Below are 22642 nucleotides of genomic sequence, written 5' to 3' on the forward strand. Positions count from 1 at the left end.
TTTAACGCTGTGAATTTACAATCAAATCACCGGACAAGATTAATCCACCATAAGAATATATCCATAGATAGTTATTCATTTCCTCCACCACCAAAGATGAACGGAAGTTATGTTTTCACCTCTGTCTGTCTGTCTGTCTGTCTGTCTGTCTGTGAGCACGATATCTCAAAAAATTATGGACGGATTCAAACTAAAATTGGTGGACCGGTTTAATGTGTGACAAGGCCGATTTGATTCGATTTTGGTGAAGATCCAGATAAGATAAAATTTTTTTTTAATTTTCCAAATGATTCTTCACAATTGAGAGATTGGTTCACGTCCGGATGCAGATCCGACGTATCGGTGGGATACGAAACGTAAACCGTTCAGCCTGGTGGAGGTATGCACTCTCCCGAGTGTCCTTCCAGTATAACTTGTTATCACATCTGCCTCACTAATACACTGCGCACCACTGTTTTTAACTCACGTACATCATAATCGCTCACAAATACAAATTTCTCTCTCTGCTCGTCACTCTCATTGAAAGTGAATGGCTGTTTGTCACACAGGTGTTCAAAGGCACCAGACTAGGTGGAACTCTGTTCGAGCGTCTGATAGGTTGGTGGTTCGGCCGAGTTGTGCCAAATACTCTAAAAACGAGAAGTGCTGATTCTTTTGTGGCACTCAGCATTTGGGGGACAGAGCACAGACAAACCCTGGAGGTTGGTATCCCTTGAGAGGGAATATTTCCCCCTTAAAATGTCCTGCTCACTGGAGAGAGAAGCCTCGCCGCTGGATGGTGCCACCAACACTCAGTGTTCCAGGAATTTACTTCTCCAAAGGTCAACGGCTCTGTTTGTCTGCTGTCAAGTGCTGTGTTGTTTGCTGCCCGTGTCCGTTGCGTGCTGTGCGTGACACAGCTACTCCACGAGCATCAGAAACTGTATAAAAGTCCATTATTAGTAGTACTTCATATGCAGCCTGTGGCTGCTGGTTGCATCATAGCTGAGAGTGCGGCTGTGCCGCTGATGCAGTTTCCCCTGTTCACAGTATGCTGGTACTCATTTTGCCGACCTCAGAAGGATGACGGGCTGAGTCAACCGACCTGGTTTTATTTAACGGATGGCAGTGGCCTGAACTCAAGACCCTAAGATCTTAAGCCAGCCACCTTTACCATTAAGCAAAGACCAGACTTAAAAGTCCATTAAACAGCTGTGAATAGGACATAATGTGCATTGAATGTTGTTACATTGTTACAACCTTCTTTTATCCTTCCTTTAGATTGGATAGGAAACAGTACTTAATACGTAATACTGCACTATACAACATATAGCACAGCCTTGGAGGAAATGTGGAAAAATATGAGGCCCAATTGTTTTTTTCCCCAACGGGCCGAGCACACCCGGCCCACAGCCGACCACTACACCGACGACCACCCCTCGCCCCACTACCCGTCATCAAGTTCTCAAAGAAACTTTTGCAACAAACTTCAGAGAATTTACCAAGTTTTCAGGCTGAAGATGCTTCATCATTCTCTTTAAGAACACCACAGTGTTATCATACGTCCCCGTATAAAGTGCAATGGTGATGGATTCTTGATTTGGTCGGAGGTCGTGCACATAACTGACATTAAACCCACGCACGGATTCAAGTATATTGTTGTGGATTTTTGAGAAGTCTCAAAGAGATCCTCAAAAGGTTAAAGAAGACATTTCATGGTTAAACTGTTTAGTTTAGCTGTCCAACATCAGCGTTGATAGGTCTACGTTGTGATTGTTGAGTTAGAAAAGCCCATACGTGTCATTTTCCATATTCGGCATTCTTTTCTCCAAGCCATCTGCTGTACATTTTCCTCAACCACGAACACATTGTCCTCACAGCCCCAGAAACCAATTGATGAATGCCTGAGGCAGAATATTTCGCCAAAACCTGAGACTTCATGAGTCCATTCTCTTCCCAGGCGTCCTGGAACTGCTTCAAACAGGTTTCGTGAACGTCTGCCGAAGTATGTAGCACCAAGACCCAGGCCGAAGGAGGATGATCCTCCCACAGATGAGTGGTGGCGGTGGGGAGTGGGGGGGGAGGCTCGAGCGAAGAGGATTTTGAGGCTCTGTAAAAAGCAGTTCAGAAAGCCTCTTTACGAGGGAAGGGTGGTTGTTCCTCTTGAGGGTCTCTGATGACTTTCTCAAGGATTAGGTTTCTGGTCGTTTTTGTTGCATTTTTACTGTTATTTTGGTATCTCTGTGTTTACCGTGTGTTACGAGTTCAGTCTTCTGTTAAAACTTGTGATAAATGGTGAATATTTGTCATCTTTTCATATCAGGTTTCCCTGAGGCCTACCCTTCTTCCCGTCTGTGTGCATGATCGTGTTTATTGTATTTTCTCCTTATCACCTTCAGGTTTTTTTTTTCTCACTATCTCTCGAACAGGCCATCATTTCCTCCCAACTATACCCTCCGTTTCATGTCTTAAATATAATATATAAATATAATAATATCTTTTCCCTTCTGTACTTTTCCTTCCGTAACCACATGACTTCCTGTATGGATTCTTCCTCTTTCTTATTCTCCTTCTTCCCTTTCCAAGTTTCCAATCCCACATTGATCGTGAAGGTATTCACCACTCACCTTTTCGATTTTTTTCTTCAAACTTCCTCTACTCTGCCCCCCCCCCTTTTCCCTAATGTTCAAAAAAAAAAAAAAGGGAAAAAATGGTTTCTTAAAATGTACCTCAACCCAATATCATCCTTCCCCTCTCCCCACCCCTCCCTTCTCCATCCTCCCCCATGACCATGTCTATTGTCATTGTCTCTGCTCCCTCTCAAAGCTTCCCTCTCATCCCTCCATCTCAATCAGCCACCACCTCCCCCTTCATGTCAAACATCCCCCTCCAAGCTTCCCCCTCACCCTTCTCAAAAGCTTCCCTCTGACCCTACTCCCTCAATTGTCCCTCCTGACCCTTCACCCTCAATTCTGCCTCCTCCCCTTCAAATCTACCCCTTCTCTTCTTATTCTCAAAATCTACCACTCCCCCCTTTGTATCCACAAAGCTGCCTCCTTCGCCCACCTCCTCCAATCTCCTACTTCCTTGCCCCCTCTCATATTACTTCCCACTGCGACTCATCCCTTCACTACGTCGCCCTTTGTCCTCCTCCCGATCCGGCCCACTCCCCTAGCTCTTCTGCGATCTCTAACACACTGTCAACAACTCTCACTACCTCCATCTCTCCTCCCTCACACTGCCCTCCCCCTCACCTCCCATGAACCCAAAGCCTCCTCCCCTCCCTCTTCCTTATCAGTGTGTACCTCAAACAACCGAGGCCTTTGCTCTAACCTGACTGATCTCTCTATGCAGGTTGCCACTGGCAAACCAGACATAATCTGCTTAACAGAAACTTTCCTCCTTCAAGACTTCTCTGACTCCCAAGTATCACTCCCTGGTTACTCCCTCCTCCAGTATGACAGACCTGAGCCTCATCCTCGTGGAGGAGTTGCTCTCTTAATCAAAAATTCTATTACTCCCTCTCCATGCACTGCCCTCACTCCTCCACACCCCCAGGAATACCTCCGGCTCTAGCTTCCCGCCCGCTCCCACCTCTTGCTTATCTGTGTGTTGTACCGTCCACCAAACAGTGATGACTCCATTTACATCTTGCTCGCTGAAAACACAGACCAACTTCTATCCACTCATCCAAGGTCTCTCTTCCTCATATGTGGTGACTTCAATTGCCATCATACCAGTTGGATGGGTGTGGGTACCTCTCTCACCTGCCAAGGCACTTCAGCAAAAGCTTTCTGTGACTTCAGTTGTCCTACCCTTCTCCTCCTGCCCATGGTACACGGAAGCTTGTGGTGAGGCAGTTGTACTAAAACAACTTGTCTTCACCTCTTGGAAGGAAAATCCAACTGAAGGCAATCTCAATTCCTTCCACAAAGCTTGGAACAAGTGTGTGTCTACCCTTAGGAGAGCTCGGAAACATCTTTCTCATGTCAAGTCTGTACTCTCAAACCTGTCTCCCTCCTCCAAATCCTGGTGGCATCTAGATAAGTCTGTTTCTGGTGTATGTTCCCCCTCCATCCCCTCCCTTACCTCAAATGGCCGCATAGCTCACACTGTACGTGAAAAGGCCGAATGCCTAAACTACGTGTTTGCTTCTAAATCGTGTCCCAAACCCATAGCATTCCGTACCCACCTTACTCAGTCACACCTAGCTGTTCCTGGACTCTGTGTCCTTTTCTCCTGACAAGGTGGAGAGCTTGCTGTAAAACCTTGACTGATACTGCAATCGGTCCAGACGGCATCAGTCCATGTGTCCTAAAAACCTGCTCCTCTGCTCTGCTCTTGTTCACCCTCTCTCTGTTCTATTCACCCTCTCATTTGCTCAAGGTCATCTGCTATCTGTTTGGAAATCAGCAAACATTACCGCTCTGCATAAAAAAGGTGCAAAAACAGGTCCCTGCGGCTCTAGACCAATCAGACTTCTCCCAATCATCAGCAAGGTCATGGAATCCATCATCGATTCTGACATCAAATTCTTCCCCTTCTCCAACGGCTTGATTTCCAATCATCAATTTGGATTTAGACGATGACCCTCAACCCTGGACATGCTGCTTCTGCTTTCCCAACAATGGATGGAGGTCCTCAATTCCAGACATGAGATCAGAGCCATCTCCCTGGACATATCGCATACTTTTGATACGGTCTGGCACCTCGACCTGCTCACCAAACTCTCTTCCAATGGTATACAAGGCAATCTCCACTCATGGCTCACAGACTTCATCTCCTGTCACAGTCAACGTGTGGCTCTTAATGGAGTTCTCTCATCCCCTCTTCCTGTCCAGGCTTGAGTTCCTCAAGGTTGCGTTCTGGGCCCTGTTCTTTTTCTGGTTTTCATCAATGCTCTCTCCGTTTCTCTGGAAAATCCTCTTTATCTCTTTGTCGATGACTCTACCCTCTGCCGTACCATCTGTCATCCCTCAGATCAGCAAGCAGCAGCCTCTTCACTCTGCAGATTTGGATAAAATCACAAGTTGGTCCAACACTCGGAACATGTCTTTCAATCCTGACAAATCTCACACTCTCACGATGTTTCTCTGAAAGGACCATCTAGAACCCCCCCCCCCATCTACTTTATCAACAATCCTCTTGAAGAAGTCCTTTCATTCAAGCTTCTGGGTCCCACTATCTGGCATGATCTTTTCTGGGAAAGCCACATCTCCAAGCTGGCCTCCAAAGACAACCTCCGTCATGCAAAGTCCTTCCTTGGCAAACCCAAGCTCCTGAGCACATACAAAGCTTTTATATGCAGCCTGATGGAGTAATGCTCTCCCCTCTGGGCTGTTGCTCGTGCCTCTCACCTTTCTAGTCTTCATGTTGTGGAAACCAAGGCACTGAGCATCATTGGTATCTCATGCAATGAGGCTGATCATCTTTAGTTCTCTCACCGCAGGAAGGTTGGTGTGGTCTTACTGTCTTCTACCATCTCCTCTCTGGCCTTGCCTCCCCTGTTCTGTCCGTGATCTGCCCCCCCCCCCGCATATTTCTGCAGGGCGTTCAAGGTCTGCCAGCAACCCCCTTCTGGTGAAACTTTCAAAATCAAGAATCACTGCTCACCTTCACTTTCATTCCTCTTTTTTCCCGCCGCTGGAACAAACTCCCACACTCTCTTCAATCCCACTCTTCCATCCAGGTCTTCAAGGCAGCTGTTCTCCACCATCTCTTATCCCTGCTTCCCCCATCCAAAACCATGACCTTTAGTACCCCCGGTAATCCACCTCAAACCCACCTCCTTCAAATCCCCTGTTTTCCTTCCTGAAAGTCCCTGTCGTGTCCATTTCTGTTTAGCCTGTGTACCCCATCCCATCCCTCTCCCTTCCACAGATCTCCTAATGTCTCTATTCCCCACTATTTTGTGCTTCCCTATCCCACCCCTCTTGTCTCCTGCTCCCTTTGTTATACATTCTCTGTGTTAGCTCTCATACGAGCCTCGAAATTGTGCACAAAAAAAAAAAACAGGGGGGTAGAAAGACAGATCGCAGACTCAGAGATTCAAAGCTTGAGAGGATTCCCGGACTCTGTTGGTCTTTTCATCCTTCTCTGTTTGCGTCCTTCTCTCTTTCATTCCTTTCGCTTTGCTTGCTCACTCGCGTTGCATTCTTTCACTCTCCTTCGGGCTACGTTGATCAATTTCTCGCCACACCATTCGTTCTTTGTTATTAAGAAGGGGAAATGCAGGTGGATAACTTCGCTTTTCATCTGCTTGGTGACAAGCTGTTGACTTTGCCTCACATGAACTACTGGATACCCTTTGGGGTTGACAGGCATGATGCCATCGTGACGAGGTCAACATTGGTCCAAGCCAGGAGAATTCCATAATTCCATTAATGCTTTCCCTGACTGATTACTAACAACAATGGTGCTTTCTGGTTGTGATTCGTGAATGTAACACAATGTGTCCATGTAGCAAATGGCACTTGTTGGAGCCAAATACAATTTGGCCTCACCACTCACAGACAGTGGGGCATTGTATATGTATATGTATATGTATATGTATATTCTTTTTAAAGCAATGTAGCTGCTTCAATATTTGGTATGTTCCTTCCTTCCTGGCAAGAAGAAGGACCTTTCTAAAGGCCCTGTCACACCTTGACGTTTTAGCCAGTGTATGGCAAGGTATCAAAATGTATGTAAAACGTTGGCGTACGCTGAACTATTGATGTTTTTTTCAGTTTTTTGGCGTATTCATAACGAGTTGGACGTATGCATAACGTATTAGTAACGTACACAGAACGTTTCGATAAGTTATAGATAACTTATACCAACGAATGCTTAGCGTGTTGTCGGCGTTCACAATGTATGCCCAATGATAGTCTAACGTATGCATAGCGGGGCAGCGTATCGCCGGCGATCACGTGGCGTAGCATATTAAAAGGCTGCCGCTCGACGATTCAAGCCGCTGTCATACCTTGCCGTTTTAGCTAGCTTATGCCGACGTATGAAAAATTTGTCTAAAACGCTGGCACACGTCGAATACGTTATGGGTAAGTTTTGTATATGTTAAGAGCACGCTGAAGCACGCTGGTATACGTCGTAGTATGTTGGCATACGTCGTAGTACGCCGAGTACGTCGACAAATTTTCAGCATGTTGAAAATTTTTCGACGTATGCCAGCGTATGACTCACCTTCCGCATACGCTGGCATATGCTGGCATTCGTTGGCCATAAGTTGTAGGCACGTTACACGATTGTTGACACACGTCGGCCACACGTTACTTGTAAGTTACTCATAAGTCGAAACACGTCGAGGTAATGTTTAGCGTCCCCGAAACTTATTTCTAACCTATGAGTAATGTGCTTTGAACGTATGAGTAACGTGCTTTGAACCTATGAGTAACGTATCTCCAACGCACATTGACGTATGTAGACATATTTGATTGATGTCTTCCGGATGACCACAGAACTTACTGAACGTGTTTCTAACTTACAGCTACCGTATAATGGCGTACTGGCAGTGTTTAGGGGAATTGGTATATACAAATGGGCTTCACAGGCGGAACCCGTCAGTGTTCCAGACTCCATGTGTTTTTTTTTTTCTTCCGGCATGACGCTAATGTTGACACTTCGATTTCTCGTGCGGTTATGATTTAAATCGTTGAGCGGCAGCCTATTAATTATATTATAACCGCACTACAAATCGAAGTGTCGACATCACCGTCATACCGAAGAAGAAGAAAAAAAAAAAAAACAACAAAAAAAAAACAACTTGGCGCGTTTCGACCTCTGAGTAACTTACAAGTAACGTGTGTCAACGTGTGTCAACGATCGCGTAACGTGCCTACAACTTATGGCCAACGTATGCGGAACGTGTGCATCATACGCTGGCATACGTTGAAAATTTTTCAACATGTTAAAATTTGTCGACGAGCTCGGCGTACTACGACGTATATCAGCGTGTTTCAGCATGCTCTTAACGTATACAAAACTTACCCATAACGTATTCGACGTGTGCCAGCATTTTAGACAAATTTTTCATACGTCGACATACGCTGGCTAAATCATCAAGGTGTGACAGGGCCTTAACTCTCTGTGCGGTGATCTGCAAGAACAAGTGGGTGAGGAGGATTGTGAGAATGAAGAGGGTGGAGATTGGTGTGCAGATGAGCTTGATGGGGAGATTGATAAAAAGCCAACTGAAGTGGGCTGGTCACATGGTGCCGATAGAGGAAGAGATTGGCTAGGTTGAGGGAGCAAGGTGGGAGGAAAAAAGGTAGATTGTGGTTGAAGATGAGAAGATTGTGTGAGGAAGAATATCAATGAGGTAGGAGTGGTTCTAGAGTGGAGAGAGTTGGCTGAGGACACGGAGAAGTGGAGAAGTGCCGCAGTCAAGGCAGGGCAGAAGCTTGATACCGTTGGACCTCACCGCTTATAAAGGGAAGAGACAGAAGACGACGAATAAAAGTGATAAATCACCTTATTTATTCAATGCATTGTTGTTTAACACTTGGTTCCTTCAGAAAACGATAAATGTTGCAGCTATGACTCTCCGATTGGTGTTTGCAATGCGGACTGAAACACTGCAACATCTTCACAAAGCTACAGTGGCCATATTCTACGAGTGTTCTGGGACAGGTGCAATACCCAAGAGAGAATGGTGCTTCATTCCATTGAAATCATTGTAATTGCTTCGGCCGTTATCGTGATCGGCACGAGGACATTTGTCAACATTCCCGAGGACGCAAAATTGATGCAATGCACAAAAAACCTCACAAAAGGACATTCCTGAGGACGAACAAAACGGTGATTTTGTGATCTTTCGATCTGGTACTTTGCTTCAGCTATCGTGTGAAGCCTGGGGTTGCTGGTTGCATCATTTTTGGGGGGCACGGCTGTGCTGGTGATGCGATTCCCTATATTACCAATAGGCTGGTACTCGTTTCGCCGACCTTGGAAGGATGTCAGGCTGAGTCACAATCCCACTTGGTGTTAATTCAACGAACCGAGCTGCTCAAACTCAAGACTCTGAGACCAAAAGCCTGAGATCATGCATAAAGCATGCGGGAACCTTAACCGTTCAGCCAACTCCAGGCCTATCTGGTACTTCAACGATTTGTTTTGGCGTATTTGTCATTCTTGTTCGTTGTGATAATAAAAATGCATGGATTTTAATTGCCTATGACGTCACTCTGCAGTAGTTTTTAAGCATATCGTTTTGTAATCATTTGAATGGGCAGCCATTTGTTTTTTTTGTCATGCCATCCACACCGATGGAGTACTGTCGTACTCTATGATAAGTGGGATGATGATCAAAACAAGGCTGATCTATCTTGGAACGAGGTCTCCCTGAAGCCTTTGACACGATACTTTCATCTTTCTTTTTCTGCTCACCACAATCTTTCTTTATGTATACAAAGTCGAGGCTCGTGGAAGACACAACAGAACAAAAGGAATGGAACAAAGAGAGGGCAGAACACACCAACAGCAGGGTTGAGGGACAAAATAAGAGAGACTTGGAAGAAATAAGGGATGTGGGGGAAGAATGAGCCAACGAGGGGGAATGGGAGGACACAGGGTGGAGAAGATGGATACAGAAGAAAACTTAGAAAGGAAAAACTGGAAAATTGGAAAGAGTTGGGCTTGGGGAGGGTAAACAGTGGTAGAAAAGATCGTGGTATTGGATGGGGGACGATCTGAGATGGTGGTGAACAGCCACCTTGAAGACCTGGAGGGAAGAGTGAGATTGAAGAGAATGTGGAAGTTTGTTCCACAGGTTTGAAAAAAAAAATGAGGAATGACTGAGTGGAGGTGAGCAGTGATCCTGGATTTTGGGAGTTTCACCAGAAGGTCCCGAACGAAAAGACGATTACTGACCTCGCTCAGGTATGCGGGCAATTCACAGGGTCATACGATGACTGGCTTTGCTACAAACCTCTCCTTGAAGTAGCGCCTTATTCCAAAAGCGATCAGCTTCAGGATGGCTTCAAGAACGAACACAGAGGTGAAAAAGTAGTTGCAATATTTGAGGCCTTCCTCCAAAGCCTGTGAGTTGACGGGAGTAAAGAAAGTACCATGACATTTCAAGACGTAAGGAGGCATGCCAACAAAGACTCAGCAATCGAGCAGATACGTACAAGTACATCAGAATACGAGCGAAGGCTAACAGGTTACATGGGTTAGTTACAGGCCCATGGGACGAGCATCGTGGACAACATAATGAGCAGTACAGGCCGGCTCAGGACAATTCCGGATTGATTTGTTTTTACAAAGCAGGACGTTTCAACACGCAAAACACCAGCAGAAATAGGATTGAGATATGAAAGAACCAATATAAATAAATAAATAAAAGTACGAAGAACATACACGAGATGTAAAAAAAAAAGATGGTGTCCACAGCTGAAGGTAGACACCATGTTTTAACGGCATCTAGCTCTTGGTGCTTTTTCACCTTTTGCGCATCTTTGTTAATGGCATCACCAAGTGCAACACTCGAGGGTAAACAAACTTGGGACCGAGCACCAGCGGGAACAAATACGAGCACGCGTGACTGCTCTGCATTCATTCCATGGCATTCCACAATTATAATCGTAACAATATACTGGACAGGGGCACTGAAAACGATGACGTCACCACTTAGATCACCGATCGACCGTACTAAAAGACAACGTTGACGCGAGAATTCCATATCTGACCAGCGGTTGCTCGTAATGCTCCAAAGACATCGTCACGACGTTCAGACAGATGATTGCCGTGATGAAGAGGTCCAGGTAGTTGTTGGTGCAGGCCTGGTGGACCAGCATGCGGGACCGAGAGTAGCCAGCATAGTAAGGCTTCTGTTGAGCCTCTGCGGATTTACGAAGACACGGAGACAGGAGGCGGACAGATGGGGAGTAAGAAAAGGAGACATAAATACACAGGATACGTTATTACAGTCGTACGAAGTGAGTTAATACATGGACTCTGTCTATAGCCTGTCACCCTTAGGAATACCTTTGTTTGCACAGAAACTGTCTGACAAGATTTTTTTTTCTGCGGACACAAGGTACAGAGCAGGTCAGTGCTAGACCTCGCCTAGCTGGCTACAAACTGGTTGTGAGCGACGGAATTACCGCCGAGATCAAACATGGAGAATTTACTGTGAACACCGCTTCGACATGATATCGGTTCAACAGCAAGAGTTCATTCAAAGCACGAGAACAAAAGGATGGATTTGCATATTGATGTTATGGTCAAAAAAAAAACATAACGAGCATTGGAGTCCAAAAAGTAATCCCTCCAAAAACCATTTACCGACTGCCAATCGTGGCCCATTTTGCCGACCAATTTGGACGGATTTTTGGAGGAAAATCATTCTTTTCTCCACCTGATGGAAACGGAGAGGTACGGCGATCCTCAATGCAAGGTCTGAGCACACCTGCTCTGTACCTGTTCATTCCTTGCCTTCCTTCCTCACTCATCCTGCCCTCAAAATTTGTGGACACTCTCCAAAATGAATGTGACCACACACCCGTGGTCGTCCTGCACACGTGACGGAGATGTAGTGTAAGCCATGGGATGTGATTCTGCAAAGCAACGGTGTAGTTGAGAGGCACAGGGAGTTGCAGGGAAGGTTTACAGAGAGTTTGTTCCGTCTGAACGAGGAAAACTTCCAAAAAAAAAAAAAACAACGGGCAAGAGAAGAACGTGCGCGTGAAATCAAAGGAAGCAAGCAAGGTGTATTCGGGGTGAACGGTAGAGAAGGGGTTTTGGGGGCCAGTGAATGGAAAGCCAAAGGCATGGTGGAGGGCGTAGTGGAGGAAGAGGTAAGGGAGCACCAAGTGCGCGGAATTTATCAGCACAAGTACCTTGGGGCTTTTTGTCTTTCAGGGGCCAAGTGACGTTGTTTCCCTCTGGAGGCAGATTGAAAGGGAGAATTAACCACTTTACTTTTCTCGGGAGGGAAACAAAAATAACTAAGCGCTGTTGGCCTCTGGGACACAGAAAGTGCTGACATCGGGGGTGCTACTTATTGGTGTAACACACAATTGGGTGGTATTAAAATAGGGGTGGGAGGGTGAGAATCAAACCAGACCATCATGTTACTGTCATATCCCCATCACAGCAACCCCGCACACTGGAGATCATGCCAGGTGGGGGAAAACAAAAACAAAAGAGGAGGAGTAGAAGTAGGAGGAGGAGGAGGTGAGAAGCATGTGAGATGTAATAATTGCACAAATAACATGCTCAGCAGAGAACAGAGAAAGAGAGAGAGAGCAGAAAATTGGGAGAAAAAGGAGCAAACACGGACAAAAGCCACGCAAACAAAGGAACATAACGATAGCAGAGTTTGATAGTTAGAGCAGTTTTTGTTTGAGTAAGAGGACACGAGTAGCGTCATATTATCGAGGAATGTATCTGACATTTTGCAACTATATAAAATACCTTGATAAACATTAGTTTCAACAAAGAATAAAACATAACTTAACTAGAAGGGCACTCGGTAGAGCGCATACCTCCGCCGCGTAATGCCTGATCCACGGAATCATATCAGGCCGTTACATTTTTGAAATACCATGCTCTACAGGGCTATATCGTTTTTGGCCCAATCTCTCAATGGTGATGAATCACTTAAAGATGAAATAATTCTCGTATCCAGATCCGGATCCGGATCTTCACCTAAATCGAATCAGTTCATCCTTGTCACACACCCGAACCTGTCCATAAAATTTTCATCCGGATCAATCCACAACCTTTTTGAGATAACCTGTACAGAAACAGACAAACAGACGGACAAACAGACAGAAAGGGGAGAAAACATATACTCTTTCACCTATGGTAGCGGAGGTAATTAATGTACCATACGTGATCCGATCTTCATGTGCCATATTTTCCTTTTCCTCTTGCCCGGTCAGCAATACAATTCATTATCTCAATCAGAAGAGGGTACCCTTCAGCAATCCAAAAACTCGCCACCAATAGGTGACTTTTCAAATGACAGGTGGATGGTAACGAGGGTCTTTTGCACCATGTGCTGCGTGTACGTTTGCAGGGACCCGTTTCTGTTCTTCAGGGCAATTTTAACCTGTCTTTGCTGTCGGGAAATCTGCAAGTCAAATACAGTAGTCTCTTAAACAGAATTTTCTTTTCAACATCATTTTCAGCATTTAAACGAGAGAGTGGCAATTTCAAGGTGGTTCAACATAATTATTGCGTTCCTGAATGCAAATCAAAATTCACTGGATGTAAAAGTATTCAATTCAGCCCCTTAGGTCAGTACTTGGTGGAAGCACCTTGTGCAGCAATGACTGCGATGTGTGTTTGTGGGTAGGTCTCCACCAGCTTTGCACAGTGAGATGGTGAAATCTTCGCACATTCTTCATGTGACCATTTTTTATTTAGTTCTGCCAAGTTTGATGGGTATCGTCGATGGACTGCAATCTTCAAGTCTCGCCATAAATGTTCAGTTGGTTCCAAGTCAGGACTTTGACTGGGCAAGTCACGAACATTAATTTTCTTCTTATTCAGCCACTCCAGTGTGGCTTTAGCTTTGCGCTTCGGATCATCGTCCTGATGAAATGCGAATCTCTTACGCAGTTTCATTTCCATGGACGACTCAAGCAGGTTATTATCAAGGATTCCCCAGTACTTTACACCGTCCATTGTCCCTTCTGACAAGCTTGCCAGCCCCTGCTGATGAAAAGCAGCCCCATAACACGATGCTGCCACCACCATGCTTGACAGTCGGGATGTTGACTGGGTGATGTGCAGTGTTCGGCTTGTGCCAGACAAAAAGCTTTGAATTTAGTCCGAAAAATTCAACTTTTATCTTGTCTGACCACAAAACGTTTCTTTTCATGCCTGCATTGTCATTAAGATGATTTTTGAAATTCCATACGAGCTTTTAGATGAGACTTTTTCAGTAAACGCTTCTTTGTTGCCACCCGTCCATAGAGGTCAGCTTTGTGAAGGGAACGGGATATTGTTGATTTACAGTGACATCCTGAACCAGTTCCCTGCTCGCCCATCTGCTGAGTTTGGATGGGTGACCTGATCTGGGTAGAGTCTGGATGGTATGATACATCTTCCACTTCTTCATGATCCATTTCACCATAATCAAAGGGATAATAAGTGACTTTGAAATCTTCTTAGAACCCTCTCCTGAACGATGCTTCTCCACCACTTCAGTTCTGACTTCTTTGGAAAGCTCCTCAGTCATCATGTTTGCCTTGTTAGTTGTCCAAGTGAGTTCCATCTTAAAACTCCTTCAATAAGTGGGTGACTATTTTTTTAAAGTTAAACCACTGATTCCATACAGGTGAGATCTATTCCACTTATTTTGTAACCTTTCAAAGAAATAATTTGCTCCTGAAGTGTTTTCAGGTTAGTTAGGCAAAGGGTTTGAATACTTATGTCACCGACAATCATCCGATTTTCTCTGTTGATCAAACTTATTCACATTTTATCTCCATTTTTTTTAGCTTTATCACTTTGGAGTAGTTTGTGCAGACTATATATATATATATATATATATATATATATATATATATATATATATATATATATATATATATATATATATATATATATATATATATATATATATATATATATAGTTTGATTTGAAAGCATCATGAAATAGCTCAGGTGTCATCAAAATGTGAAAACTTTGGAGGGGGGCGGTGGTAGGGGGGAGGGGGGTGAAAACTTTTTGCAAACCACTGGAACTCAGAAATATTCACTGGTCAGCACCCATTTTGTCTCGAAATTATCTTCCCTACAGAACCAAGCTAACTTGAACAGCACTCAGTAGAGCGCATACCTCTGCCAGGATGAATGGTTCTCGTTTTGTATCAGGCTGGATCTGTATCCAGACTTGAACCAAAATCGAATTGGCTTGTTCTTGTCATACACTCCCAACCTGTACATCATTTTGTCCAAATCTCTCCATAACTTTTTGATATATCGTGCTCACAGCCAACACACACACACACACACACACACACACACACACACACACACACACACACACACACACACACACACACACACACACACACACACACACACACACACACACACACACACACACAAACACACAATAATAACCTCTGTCCACCTTTGGTGGTGGAGGCAATAAACACTTTCCCTTTTATAAGAAGAATCCCAATTTCAGAAAAATCTGGTCTTGCGTTCCAAAAATATTTTCCCCATAATATGGAGAAGATGATTCCCACAAATGGAGCAAGATATGCACTTCTTCAGATTCTTCCATCAGAGCTTTGGATCCCAACTCATTTTGAGAATTGAATCAACCGCAACCAAAAACTGCAATTTCATGCGGACCTAAGTCACGGAGCAAGTGACGAGGTGGACTGTGGATAAAATCCTAATCCGAGGTTAATAATGTTTGCAAAGTTCGAGTGTAAACCCATGCCTCTCCCACTCTCTCCCTTTTGTGATTCCAGGTATAAGGGACATCTGGAGTTGGAAACAATCCACCGAGCGCAGCCAGAGCAAATCTGCACCATCTCGATCAACAGCCACGCTTGGATAATGACAAAGTATCCAAGTTCAGGCAGATTGCCTTATCTCGACGTGCCAGCAGGAATTAAAGAAAAAGGCAGGCAATGAATAATTATACATGAGCCATAGAAATCAATAGGAAAATAAATGGGAAATGTGGGGAATTTTTTGTTGGAAAAACCCTTTTCAATCAAGCATCCATGTGAATCCAGCACCTAACCCCTCACTTCACACCCAAACAGCCACAAGGATATATATATATATATATATATATATATATATATATATATATATATATATATATATATATATATATATATATATATATATATAGTATTATTTTGTTTCCCCTTGTCTGTATTTAAGTCTGTGTGTAGAGGCGCCTCGGCTGATTTACTTCACGTTATAATCATTGCCTTTTGAATTATTGTCCCTTGTAAATATTTGTCTATTTTCATTAAATTCCACGGTTATTTTAAGTTGATGTGTCTGTGTATTTGTCGTGGGGTTCGAGTATAAACCCCCTTGTGCTGTGCTTCCCCGTGCCTCCGTGCCTCCGTCCCTCTGTCAGTGCCGCGCCCTGCACCTCCAGCGCGTTATAATCTCCAAGGATCAACGTGTCTCCCTCCTAAGAAGGAAAAACTGCTCCACCAACCAAGCTGGCGCTGTTAACCGCCCATAACCACAATTTGGGTCGGGGGGATTAACCTAGACCGCCAGCACCATGACTATATATATATATATATATATATATATATATATATATATATATATATATATATATATATATATATATATATATATATATATATATATATATATATATATATATTTATTTATTTATTGACCATATATATATATATATATATATATATATATATATATATATATATATATATATATATATATGTTGTTCTTCTTCTCTCGGCTGCTCCCGTTAGAGGTCGCCACAGCGGATCATCCGTTATGATCCGCATACTGATTTGGCACAGGTTTTACGCCGGATGCCCTTCCTGATGCAACCCTGGTCGCCTCTTATGACACAGGGATAAGGATTGGGTTTTGCCATGATTCCGGGCTGCCCTACACCCTCTCATAGCGTGGCCCAGCGCAGAGTGCCCGTCATCAAGCGATCCTCCAACCCAAACCTCTGAGTAGCCGGATTACAGGCGCACGCCACTACGCCCGGTTACTATATATATATATATATATATATATATATATATATATATATATATATATATATATATATATATATATATATATATATATATATATATATATATATATATATATATATATATATATATATATGATGTTTATTATTATTTTTTTAATCTCAATATAATTATTGCCCAAACTGAAGGCAATAAAGTAGAAATCCACCAACTGGCAGAAACCTTGCGTGTCTGATCATCGCTTGACGTGATGCAGACATGGTTATAACTCTGAGTATTCGGATAAAGGTATCAAATAATTTTGTTAACAAGCAGGTACATTGCGAAAGAAGGAAGCAGGATGATGAAGGAGGGCAGGATTAGAAAGTGAAAGCAAAGCGGATGAACGTGAAGCAAGAGGGACTCAGTGTGTATCGGTGGAGCTGGAGCTGTGAAAAATTGGCTTGGAAAAGCACGTGACCGACAAAGGGGATGCGAAATCATCAAGACAATCCACTTACTCCTTCTCCTCTTCTCGAGGCGTTTCTGCCGTCGCTCCTCCCTCCTCTTTGTCTCCTCCTCTTCTTGTTGCTGCCGGCACTTGTGAAAGTTTTCCACAACGACACCCACGAACATGTTGAGCACAAAGAAGCTCACGATGAGGAGAAAGGAGATGAAATAGAGGAGCATCCAAGGGTTGTAATTCTTTACTGGCTGGTGTGACGCAAGGAAACAGAGACAATGCATTCATATTACAAAAGCATGGAACAAAACGAGAACGTCACTCGGTGGAGAGCATTCCTTCGCCAGGCTAAACAGTTTATGTTTTGTATCCCACTGATCCGCCGGATCTGCATCGGGACCTGAACCAAAATCGAATCGGCTTGTTCTTGTCATCTACCCAAATCATCCACCTAGTTTTGTCCGAAACCGTCGACAACTTTATGAGATATCATGTGACATATCGTTTTTGGTCCCATCTATCAATGGTGAAGAATCACTTAAAAAGTTAAAAATTCTCCTATCCAGATCAGGATCTTCACCAAAATCTAATCACTTCGTCCTTGTCACATGCCCAACCTGTCGACCAAATTTTATCCAAATACGTACATAACCTTTTGAGAAACCTTGCTGACAGACAAACAGACAAGCCGGTAGGCGGACATGGGTAGTCGCCTACCCAATAGAACCTGACGCGATGGGCCCGTTCAATGGGGAATGACCTGAGGATTAAGCACAAGAAAATTCATGATTCTAGCTTCAAGGGTTAATGCTGCAGATTGTTTTTTCGTTAAAATACCCCCACATTTAGAGGTTTTTCGGCTGCTGCTATGCAACGGAGGGGTCCATAGCAACGGTTCTCATTTGCACACAACTAGGTCATGGTATGAACCTACCAACCAAGTTTCATCGAAATCGCCATTGTATTAACTGAAATGGCCATTTTAAATACTGATAATAAGGGTAGAACAAATCTCAAAAAAAACATTTTTGGAATTTTTTTTTTTTCGACGAGATCGACTACCCAACAGTTGTGAAAACATAAGGTGGATGGAGGTAAAAAGAAAGAAAGAAAGAAAAAACTTTCAATCTGACAGCTCATTTCACAAACAGCTCATTTCCACTGCACAGGCCAACTCGGTGTGCTGAAAATTTTTCCTCAATCAAGAGTCCACATGTGAAAAGTTGGGATGGCCCAATTTTGGGATAGGATGGCCCAATTTTGGGATGGGATGGCCTAATTTTGGGATGGGATGGTCCAATTTTGGAATGGGATGGCCCAATTTTGGGATGGGATGGTCCAAATTTGGGATGGGATGGTCCAAATTTGGGATGGGATGGTCCAAGTTTGGGATGGGATGGTCCAATTTTGGGATGGGATGGCCAAATTTTGGGATGGGATGGTCCAATTTTGGGATGGGATGGCCCAATTTTGGGATGGGATGGCCAAATTTTGGGATGGGATGGCCAAATTTTGTGATGGGATGGCCCAATTTTGGGATGGGATGGTCCAATTTTGGGATGGGATGGCCCAATTTTGGGATGGGATGGTCCAATTTTAGCGAATTATTTTTCCTTGACATCCGGTCAGCTTGTGCAATGGAAATTACTGAAACGGACGTGGAAACCATTATGGACGGCAACGATCAGCTTCGAATACCTTACAACACTACTCCGATCTCCATCAGCTTTGTACCGACCTGCTGATCAACCCCGACAGCATCGAGCCCATTGTACATGATGTTTACCCAGCCGTCTTTAGAAGCCAACACGAACAGGGACATCAAGGCCTGTGGACAAGTTTTAGTTTAGGCATAGAAGGGATGTTGTCGAAAAAAGTAAGTCGAAAGTGAAGACTCGACAAAGGGATACCAGATTGGCTTTATTACCTGTCCCACGTTGTCAAAGTTATACTTGTGCCGAATCCATTTGTTGCCATTCTGGAGGCACTCGGACTTGTTGTTGATGTTCTTCATGTTGTGGGGCTCACAATAGTAGAACTTTCCCTTGAAGAGCTGCTAGGAGGAGAGGAAGGAAAGATCTTGTATGGCTTGTCAGTTTATAACATCAGGGTCAAAGAAAATTGGTTCCACACGGATGAAGCAGGAGTTTAATTTTTATTTTATTTTAACCTAGACGACCCGTGAACCAGTTGGGTTCCCGTTGTGACAGCGGTTGATAAAAAAAAATCATTTCAAAAGAAAAAAAAGTAAAAAAAGAAGAAAACAGCTCCAGCGAACTATACCGTTGAGGTTGTTTGCATTGATCAAATTCTCCCCAAGAGTACTTGCTTGACTGAATCGGGAATTGATTTTTTAATAATTTTTTTCGTTTCTCGATTTGAACGAAACTTGATACTGCACACCGCAAGCGAATGGTGAGTAAGGTGGGCTGAAAATTTTTGCGCTATCGTGTACCATTTTGGCTGTACTTCGGGAACATACATACATACATACATACATACATACATATTCAAGATGAGAGTTTTAGTAATATATAGATATGTCATCTCATCCAAGGTGCCAAATAATGCAAACTTTTAAACGTGTCATTGTGAAGGTGTGCAAACCATAGGTGCAAATCTGCGCCTCGGAAAACAAGGCCCTCAAAATCATTGGGATATCCCGTGGCATAGCTGAGTGTCTCGGCCTGTTACTCTCACATCGCAGACAGGTTGGTGGCCTCTATATTCTACCACCTCCTTTTTGATCTTGCACCCTCTGACCTCTCTTGGCTCTGTCACCCCAGGTTTCTACAGGGCTCATACGGTCCACCATCAACCCCCTTCTGGTGAAACTACCTAAATCCAGGGTCGCTGCTCACCCCCACTCAGTCGTTCCTCTTTTCTCCCACCCGTGGAATGAACTTCCACATTCATTTCAATCTCATTCTTCCCTCCAGGTCTTCAAGACTGCTGTTCAGCACCATCTCATATCTTCCCCAATCCAAAACCATGATCATCTCCACTCTCATTAACCCACTCCCAAACCCTCCTGACAAATTTCTGTTTTTACCTCCTGAGAACTTCCTTCTGTATCCATCTTGTCCACCCTATGCATCCTCTCGTGCCCCCCCCCCCAATTCCGCCCCATGCCCATCGTTTGTCCAAGTCTCCTTCTGCCTTGGGTTTTGGCTCCGCTGTTGGTGCTTCTTCCCCCTCTCTCTTTGCTGTTCCTTTTGTCCTGTTAGTCCAGTTGCCAGGTTGAGTACCTTGTTGTTGCGAGAAGTGTATTGTTTTTTGATGGTTTCGTACTCGCATGGGTCTATAGAAAAAATTTAGCTTGTAGCCAGAGTGGCAACCTTGGGAAACTCCGATAATTTGTATAAATCCAAGATGGCCACCGTGGACGGAGGTGGAAAATAACTTTTCAACCAATCAACCTACAATCACGTGTGATACATTTTTTTCCGTATAATTTCGAGGTGAGAAATCGATTTCTGAGGTCAGTTGTGTGGTTCGGGGGTCAAATTCAGGGTCAAAGGTCAAGTTCAATGTCATTTTTGGACTATTGAGGGGGTTTAAAACGTTTTGACCCCTGCACCAACTGCAGATCACTCCTACTCGATAGTTGATGAACGATCCCATTGATTCTAATCTCACCTCTTCTTCTTTTCAGAAAACGTATGATGGCTGACTCAAGGTGTCTTCTCCCGGTGTGTCACGGAGGTGGAGAAGAAGCGAAATTCACTGAGATTGGGATCAAGAAGCTCATCTCGTGCGCCAAATCTGGTGGAGATGGAGACCTGCAGGCTAAGCTACAGAACATTATTGATGTTGGTGGAGATGCGGCAAGCATCGCCTGCCACAAAGGTTGCTACTGTACTTGTACATCAAAAGAGAAAATTGAGAGAGTGAGAAAGTCACAGAAAAGAAAGGCTGAAGATGAGGGTGGAAGGACAACTACAAGGTCTCATACTAAGGTAGCTGACAAAGGTGTGTTTGAGTACAAACGTGATTGTATGTTCTGTAGCGAGGAATGTTTACCCATTGATGATAGACACCCAGAAAGATGGGACCGCGTTCGTGAGTATATGATCAAAGAACGTTTTGACACAGAACGTAACCCACTCCCAACTATGAAAGATTTGCTCCTTGATGTTGCTGAGCAGCGTAATGATGATGTCGCGAGAAGGGTCAAGTTGCACCTTGCTTTTGTTTCTGATCTACCTTCTGCTGAGTGCAAGTACCGCGTCCGCTGCTGTAACAGTTTCACGAAAGTCCCCACATATGCCGATTTGCCAACTGGTAGTGCAGATGAAAATGCTCTGAAGGAAGTCATCGAGTACATGAACCGAGACAGGTCCAGAATATGGAATAGTGTTGAACTGCATTCCATGTACTCGGATCGAGGTGGCAAGCTCGCTCGATGTGACATGTTTAGCAAGTTGACTGACTGCATGAGTAAGGATGTTATCGTTGTTTGGGTAGATGGCTGTGCTGCCATTGTTGGTTTCCGTGAGTTCGTTGCTAAAAATCTCAAGATAGTTAAGGTAGATGATACGGATGAGAGGAGCATTGCTTCCGTGGTGAGGCAGATAAAGCATGAGGCACGGTTGGTCAAGTACAAGAGTGCCAATTACAACCTATCAGAGTTTACACAGGCCAACACAATCAAGGCGACCAGCCCAAGTTTGTTGAAGTTTGTTTCGGACCTGGTCTCCAGTTGTAAAGTGACCAAGAAATATCTGAGCCTGAGCCAGTCAATTCAGAGTCACGTTACAGGAACCAGAAATCAGACAACATTAGGACTGGCCGTCAAACTGTTGCTCCGGCACTCCGAACTTCTCAAACCCCTTCATGAACATGGCTTCACGACCTCGTACGATGAGGCTCTGAGATTCCGAAAATCGGCGCTCGTCTACTGGGTGACAATGCAAAGGTTCTCCACCAGTTCATGGGGTTGTGTAGAACCATCGGCGCCATCTTCGCATGGTTTGACAACTTCAATCTCCAGGTATTCACAACCAATGGTCGACGCACTACCCACGTCCTCTCACATGAATTCCAGCAACCTCATCCCGCAGGTATGCTGGAGTATGGCCGTGCTAAGCCAGGGATGCAGACCATACTCGCAAAATCTGCTGACCAGCAGGCTCCACCTGAACTTGACATCACGAAGTATGGGTGGGAAATAAAAGATGGCACCCCAGTACCAGCAACCTTTGATCAGCCCCCAGGACCCCAAGATCTCATGGATGTAGTGCGGTGCGGCTGTAAGGCGGCGGTGAAGGCGTGCGGCACTGAACGTTGCAGCTGTCACCATGGAAAGATATCATGCACTGTGTACTGCGCTTGTGTTTGTCGTGACGCCTGCTTCAACCCATTCAAGACAGGAGACGAAGACGAAGATGAAGTGGAAGAGGAAGGAGAAGCAGATGTGGAAGATGACGAGGAAACTGGACATCTTGATCTTGCATTCGGCTCTGATGATGAATGGGAGTGATCGCCATTACTGAATAAACGCTTGACCACCATCGCTCTGAAAATGTCATTATTATTATTTTATTTC

The 22642-nt window shown here is 44.3% G+C and overlaps 1 protein-coding gene across 2 annotated transcripts in view; it reads right to left on the reverse strand.

Moving 5' to 3' along the window:
• Positions 1-22642, reverse strand: part of LOC147010084 (voltage-dependent T-type calcium channel subunit alpha-1H-like) — a 145358-nt gene that overhangs the window by 39589 nt on the left and 83127 nt on the right. Inside the window, exons 21-26 of one of the 2 annotated variants that reach the window (XM_085861603.1) lie at positions 19022-19147; positions 18833-18922; positions 17153-17345; positions 11817-11861; positions 10665-10816; positions 9905-10014 (exon numbers count right to left, since the gene is read on the reverse strand). In XM_085861603.1, coding sequence (XP_085717729.1) covers positions 9905-10014; positions 10665-10816; positions 11817-11861; positions 17153-17345; positions 18833-18922; positions 19022-19147 — 716 coding nt within the window. The remainder of the gene's footprint in view (positions 1-9904; positions 10015-10664; positions 10817-11816; positions 11862-17152; positions 17346-18832; positions 18923-19021; positions 19148-22642) is intronic. The other variant, XM_085861604.1, reaches the window with a different exon arrangement.

The sequence above is a fragment of the Eptatretus burgeri genome, chromosome 17, assembly GCF_056783735.1.
Source record: "Eptatretus burgeri isolate ZD-2024b chromosome 17, Ebu_testis_v1, whole genome shotgun sequence".
Classification (NCBI taxonomy): Eukaryota; Metazoa; Chordata; class Myxini; order Myxiniformes; family Myxinidae; genus Eptatretus; species Eptatretus burgeri.